This window comes from Phalacrocorax carbo, chromosome Z (genome assembly GCF_963921805.1).
Source record: "Phalacrocorax carbo chromosome Z, bPhaCar2.1, whole genome shotgun sequence".
Lineage (NCBI taxonomy): Eukaryota > Metazoa > Chordata > Aves > Suliformes > Phalacrocoracidae > Phalacrocorax > Phalacrocorax carbo.
In genome coordinates, this window is record NC_087548.1 from 60,271,607 (window position 1) to 60,279,278 (window position 7,672).

The following is a 7,672-nucleotide window of genomic DNA, read 5'->3' on the forward strand; positions in this document are numbered from 1 at the left end:
CATTACTGTCATCAAAAACTAAAAATGGTGCCTATCAAATAAGATGGCTTTTCAAGCGTCCAATGAAAGCAAACAAAAAATATAAAGTTACTCAGTGATAAACATGAAGTAAAATTTTTTATTGAGGGTATTACTGTTGAACAGTTACTCATTAAATGAATATGCTGATTTAATGACAGAAAAGAAAATTAACAAAGTGAAGATTAACTAATACTGTACTTAAAGGTTTTGTTGGTCTATGATCCTTTTTTTGACACTATATATTAGCATGGATAGGCAAAGTCTTCCACTATATTATAATGCAAGTGACAATAAGAACTGTAATTTTAAAGGCCTTTCAAGTTAAAATTGCTAAACCTGGAGAATTTGCTATAAATTGTTATTAGCAATTCAAGCAGATCTTGCTAATTAACAGGACTCTTGTGTATCTTCTCGTTAGCTGATTTCTCTTCTGACAGCATTTTTACTGGTCATGCATTTAAACAGAAAAATGGCCATAAAACTCCTAGCATACCAGTTAACAGAATATGGGCATCAAACTATTTCTCTACATTTTGCAGCAGTCAAAAATAAACAAACCCATATTTTTCATAAAACTAGGATCTAACAATGTATTTTCATCAACCTGTCAACAGTAAAATATGAATGATGTTTCCCCAGATGAAAGAAAAAATATATATGTAGGGGGGTATTTTTCTTTTATTGGAAACCTTGGTGTTCTACAGGAGAGAAATACAATCTCAATCCTCCTGGAAGAGCACCGTTTTTTATATATTTTCAAATACTTTATTTTAACACAGATTATTATTAAAAATGTGTAGGAGTGGGAATTTGTGGTTTTGTAATGCAACAATCTATGCTCAGTTTCTTAAAAAAAAGATTATTTCATACATCTATACACATTTGCACACTATAAAATAATACCCACCATTTTAAATGAGCTCAACTATAATCCAGCTTGTAGAGACTACAAAGGGAGAATGCAAAAATGCGACGAAGACTTCTAATGCGTGAAGGATTCTATTCTTCCATTCAGCTATGCTGAAGTACATTACAGTAGGGTTTACTCACAGTAACTGTAATACCACCAGAAAGCAATTTCAGTGACATGTCTGTTTATTTTAAACCAAACGTTTCCATTTCATTATGTTGGTGTGCTGCTGACTAACTAAATTTTAAGCACAAGTGCAACGAAAACTAAAACAAAACAGGGCCTTTTATTCTCAACAGTGAATTACACCATGCAGAAAGACTGGAAGCTTAGATTAATCATGAGACTGAAGATATTTAAAAAAAAATAAAATACTCAGACCTGGATAACAGAGCAAGAGTGATTATTGGAAGAAAATGCCAGTTACAAAATACTTCTAATTGCATTAAGAAAAATTGAAAAATAATGAGTGAGCCAAAGCAAGGGAGGTACATCTCACACCTACGGATAAACTACTGTCTACTCATCCTTTCTCCAGGAAAGGTTGCATCTCTCTTAGCATCTTCTCTAAGGTGACCCAAATGAGTAGCCTTCTTTACATGCTTTCTTAAATTCTAATATTTCAACAATGCAGTACTCTGCCCAGCGACAGACTAGTTTAGGAAAAGGCAGTAGCACGGTACTCTAATAAGCCCAGAGAGTTCTCAAAGCATATCCCGGTAATCTCTGTTTCATTTTACGTTTGTGTGCTTGAGTGCATGCTTATCTACCTGCCCACCTACTGACCCAGGGACTACTGCTGTGCGAAGAAACAGCACAATGGGAAGACGGCCAAAAACTAAAACACAGCTTCTACAAATAATGTTTTAATTATTCTTCTTAATTTTAAAACAAGAGATCTTAGCTGGAAGATGGGATCTGGGAATTAGTTTGTAAACCTATTCATTTGCTAAACGTTTAAGAGTTCACCACTTAAAAAAAATTCATTTTCAGAGATTGATTTTTTCATGCAACATTCATGATTTACTCTACACATAACCTTTTAATGACACGTACATACATATGTATGCATCTTCAATGTATACATACATATGTATATATATGCATATATATACACATAAGTCTACATATGCATACATTGAAATGCATACATATTCGCATATAAATGTATATCTTACATATGCCTCTCCGTATGAATGCAAAGACCATGACTCCTGAAGGACTAATTGCATTCATTCATTTTCTCAGCCCAGCATGAAGCTGGTAGATTGCTGGGATCATAGCAACAGGGGAGAAAGGAAGGCTCATCTTTATCTGTCCCTCTCCAAAAGGATACAGGGCTACAGAAAGAATGCAGTCAAGTGTCCTCACTATGTGCGTTTGGAAAATATTTAATAAGAAGCATTTCATGAAGACCATGTACCCGTTAACAAGGTGCCTTTCGTATGAAGGTGGAAGCCAGTGAAACTATTGTTCTTTGTGTAGTTCTTTTCCATAGAATGTTTCAAATTGTTTCAAAACCCCACTTTTAAAATAAACAACAATGTTCTTTTGGAGACACAAGGTGTTAGTGAAACTATTAAAAATACAGGAAGTAAGCGTAAAGAATTGAAGGCTCTACTACTGATCTTTTATTTACAAGAAATCAGTCAGAGATTTCTCTAGCTCTCAGAGCAAGCTACTGGGTGAAATGCTCTCAAAATACAAGCTATGTCATTTCAAAATAGTTGTATATATGCATATACATGTGTGCGTGCTCATATATCACAAGTACTTAAGCTTTTTTTCCTCCCTTGACATAAAAATTATACGGAATACCAAAACCAAAGCAATTGCCTTGATTTTGCCCTGCTTTGTTCCCAATTTCTTAGTTGTTCTTAACACACGTAACTGCCTTCTTCCTATTGCAACCATTTCTGCATGGTTTCCCTAATCTCTGTATATAGGCAGAACTATTTCTAGATGGAAAACAAACAAGCCAAACCAAGCAAAAAAACAGCCATGTGACCTCAGCACATACCACCAATATGCCATGCTGAAATCTGCAAGCGCATCTGAATGGATGGTAGGATACTCTGACATCCAGCCAGCAGGCCAGCGTACTCCCAAGAAGTGCCAGGTGTCCATGAGCAGCCACAGTCAGAGCTTCTCAAAATTAGGTCTATCCATTTGGATGGTTCAGGAAGGCACTTAAGTACACATCCATTCATCTGCACAACCGCAACAGAACTTATGCGTGTCAGTATGCACTTAGGGAAGTCAGATGCTTTTCCGAATCAGTGCCTGAATACTCGGCTACAAAATTCACCTAAGTTTACACATCCAGGTTGTGAAATTCTGGCCTATGCATAGAATTTTCAGAAGCATCCACTCATTTTTTCTGTCTGCAGCTCCTGAGTATCTACCTTAAAAAAAGCCGTCTAGCAATATTGATCAAATTGTGGTATACTGCTTAATTATGGGAACTCACCAGTTGAAGTTGAAATGATTTTTCAGTTTCTAAACTGTCTAATTACCATCTGGTTTCTTGATTTTATTATCCACATAAATACACAAACAGAAAATATATCAGCAACTTATGTCTTGTAGTAATTCTCTTGTGGGTGTAAGTTTATACACAACTTTCTTGTATAAGATACAGCCAAATCCAATAATACTCATAATAAAAAATACTTGGTTTTGTGAGGCAAGGTTTGGCCTCTATATATGACGAGAAACTTGACTTGAAATGCAAAGATTTTCAACCACCCTGAAACTAGTAACAATTTATGAGGCTACATAACCTGCCACTGAAACAACTTATAAGGAAATACCTAAATATAAATTACAATCTTGAAGCACAATCCTGCAAGCAGAAAAATGTAGCAATAATTACAACAAGTAGTTCAGCCCAAACTCTGGCAAGATTAAAAGCAGTAGCAAGCACTAAGCAAGCAGATCACTTCAAAATTTGGCCCAGGTACCTGACATCGTGATTGAATTCTAATTAGAAGGACACTCGTAATCAGGATTAAATGAATATGCTCCATTACAAAACAAACTCCCCAAACTATTTTAACTGTTGGATATGGAATAATATTCTTTGACAATAACATTTTGCTGTCCCGTTTAAGAACACATGCAAACAGTGATGAAAGACTAATGCACTTTAAGGTGATAATTAGAATCTATGTATACTTAATTCTAAGCCTACATAAATAACAGAAAGGTTAGAACACATTTTCAAGCTTACTTGAGGATTAATTTCCAATCCACAAAAAAAAAAAAGTATTAAACCCCCTTTTATATATATATATATATTTCAAAATCCTAATACTTAAAACATATTCTCATCTGGAATTGGACTACAGCATTTATGGTACTTTCATGTATGCTGATAATTAAATACATAACAAAAATAAGGCATGGGAATACTTAAAACATTTCTAAGAACAGACTTAGGCTCTATAAGAATATACAACTTTGTTACTCATACGTGCTAACAATAATGATCATAGAACATTTTTAATTTTTCTAGCAGAACTTTGGCAACTAACCAAGACATGTAATATGAATTTTGCTAATAGACTCTTAGGACTTTTTATTTACAAAATGTTGTTCACATAAGGAGCACTTATCAGTTGGGCCACTCATCCATTTACCAATGTGTCTTTTAATAAGCATGAGGTCTTTATGTATTGCAATAAATTGCTGAGTTTCATACTAAAAACCTAAACATCATCTTAACTGAGGGGCATTCAATCATTATTAAATTCTTCAAAGTTCTGGTGCAACCTTAATTTAGAGTGCCCTTAATCACTATCAAAATGATCAATGTTTCATTTTTGAAGTTAATTAATTAGTTCTGCAGCATTTTGTTAATTCTGAATAAATACAATAAAGAAGTAAGCTAAAGCACAATGGTGGCATTTGTGTTTAAAGAATGACAGTATATTTTGTCTTCCAATTTCAAATGGTTATCACCAAGTAAGCACCCCTACTTACTTCTACGTGCATAAAAACCAGATTGTTCATCTCCTGAGTATGTTTCTGGAAGCAAATAAATCACTGCAAAGTTATTCCTGCAACATGGTTATGAAAATTTTTAGAGCGGTTAACAAAAGTAATTTTGCCTTCAGCTTAGATTCTGACGAAACGAATTCAAAACGTGTTTTGTTTTCTTTGGGTCTCGTACACCTACCATTCAGGTGTTTGCCTGTTTTTCTGTAATGATCGTGTAACTTGGAAAGCACAGAAAAACTGGCACACTGCATAAAACAAAAGAGAAATACGTCTGCACCCTGCTTTTTCTCATATTTTTAACTCACGGATAAACATGACATGTCCAAATAGATACTTCCATTGTGAGAGAGCAGTGAATATTTTAAGATAAGAAGAAATGTTTGTTTTTAAAAGTGAAGGTTTAGAAACATCTTAGAATTAGCTCTTCCTCTAGTGTTCAGAAGAATAAGAAAACTAAGTTTTCTTCGCAGTCTGCTGATGTTTAATGTTGGACTAAAAAGAGATTTCATTAACAGTAATAAGATACGATTAAACTTAGAATCGTTACAAATCCACTCAATGCATAATACCTACCAACTAGGTAAGCGTTGCTTATACCTTCAACTGTCTTCCCCTACGTGCAGTTACTGTGTAAGCCTATCACACACGAGAGCAGAAGTGAAAAATCTTTAATCTAAGGTTGTTTTTGAAGTATTTTAGCAGTTATGCCAGCAACGTGTGCATTTAGTCAAACCTATTTCTTTCAACAATCCTCCTCCTGCCTAGAGGGGTTTGTGAGTATTACTTTCCCTCCCCCCCTCCCCCCCCCCCAGCAGTTACATTTCATTTGGCTAACAACAAGAAAAAAAAACCTCTGGTTTTGAGAGACAGGCAATTTGGGACGTAAGTTTTCTGGTGTCTGATGTCAGATATAACTTTCATCTTATTTACTCTCAGCAATTTTTTTCAAGAAACGCATGGAAAACAAGGAAAATTTATAGACAGCCATTTAAATTACAGATGCTCATCATCCCCAAGCTCGACTGTTACTTTGGATAAATCCCCTTTGTCTCAAGCTTTTTGTGCCAACTATTTATACTGCTGAGGCGTTGTTACCAGGATCACAGTATTAAAGTGCTGGACAGACTAGCTAACTCCGGGCACTTGAAAATTCTGCCTGTTAACTTCTGCATCACCTATTCTGAAGCTGCTATGGGATACCAAGCAGAGGAATTTTCTGCAGGCAACGCAGATCTATTAAAAAACATGACCTGTGACAAAAATCAATGTGCTAATCTCAAACCAAACAGCAGTATCAGAAGCATAAAAAAAGAGATAACCTAAGATAAAATGTCTCCGAATTTACTTAGATCAGCTTGGCAGGTTTAAAACAAAACAAAACAAAAAAACCACCCCACAAAGTAAACCTGCTCACAGGCACTTTAACAAGGCAAAAAATTTAATACCCCGGTGACTTTTTACCCAAACACATGGATACCATTTGGAGCAGGACTGAAATTTCCTGATGGTATAAACATGAGGGAAATATCCAGAAAAAAATTGCATTAAACCTCCCTCTCCAGTAGAAGGCTTGATGGTTTGCCCGAAAAGCCCGGTGTCAGGAGCCCTGTGGCTCGCCGGGGGAGCGGGGAGGCTGTGCTGGCGCCGCTCGGCCCCGGCGGGGACGCCGCGATGCGCCGTGCCGTCCCGTCGGCACCGGCAGCCCCCCGGCCCGGGACGGGGTACCTACCTCGCCTCCTCACGGTCACTGCTCGCCGGCCCGGGGGAGCCCCCAGCCGGGCGGGCAGGGCAGGGCAGGGCAGGGGAAGACACCTCCCCGCCACGGCTACCGCCCCCGGCAGCGGTCCCGCCCGGGACGAAGCCGGGACCGGCCGCCCCGCTCCGTCCCGCCGGGGCGGGAGCCCCCCGCCTCCCTGCCCGGGACCGGCCCGGAGCCGCGCCCCGTCCCCGCAGGAGCCCTCCGGGGCGCAAGCAGGGATCCACTACCTGCGCCCCTCGTCCCGCCCTAACTGGCGGAGCGCTCGGCCGCGGGCGCGGGTCCCCCGGCTGCGAGGGTCGCCCACGCCGCGCCGGGGGCGCATCCGCCAGGCGCCCGCGGACCGGAGGCGGCCGAGCCCGGGGAAGAGGCTATCCTGGTGCGGCGCCGGGGCGGGGGGAGAGGGCAAGCGGGGGAAAACACCGCCACCGCCCCGCGCCCACCGTCGCTGCCCGTAGGCTTAACCCCCCCAAAAAATAAAGTTTTCCCACCCCGTCTTGCGGCCGGGGTAGCTTCTGCAGGCGCTGCGCAAGAGCCGCCAGCACCGGGGCGCCGCTCCCCGCCGGCCTCCCCGCCAAGCCCCCCGCCCGCGGCCGCCCCGCGTACCTGGGGTTGGTGCTGTTCCAGTAGACGGCGTAGCGATCGGCCACCGCCTTGGCGCCGGGCTCCTGCCCGCGCACGCACACCCACAGCGCCGCGGCCGCCAGCAGCAGCATCTCCACGTGCGGCATCGCGCCCGGCCGGCGGCGCGGCGAGCGGGATGCGGGGGAATTGACGGGGGGGGGGGGGGGGGGGGGGGAAACAAAAACAACAACAAAAAGAAAAAACCAGCGGGGAGGGGCAGAGGAGCCCGAGCCGGGTCGCGGGGAGATGAATAAATAAAAGGCGAGGCGCAGAGGCCGGCGGGCTCCGCGGCGAGCCGCGCCGCAGCGAGCGAAGGGCGCCTGCCGCTGCAGACGGCAGCCGGCGGGGAGGCACGAACG

The 7,672-nt window shown here is 41.5% G+C and overlaps 1 protein-coding gene across 1 annotated transcript in view; it reads right to left on the reverse strand.

The window, feature by feature from the left end:
• The window catches only part of EFNA5 (ephrin A5), a 211,860-nt gene extending 204,389 nt beyond the window's left edge, over positions 1-7,471 (reverse strand). The window contains exon 1 of the mRNA XM_064438227.1: positions 7,296-7,471. Coding sequence (XP_064294297.1) covers positions 7,296-7,420 — 125 coding nt within the window. The 5' untranslated portion in view covers positions 7,421-7,471. The remainder of the gene's footprint in view (positions 1-7,295) is intronic.
• Between the last annotated feature and the right edge of the window lie 201 nt (positions 7,472-7,672).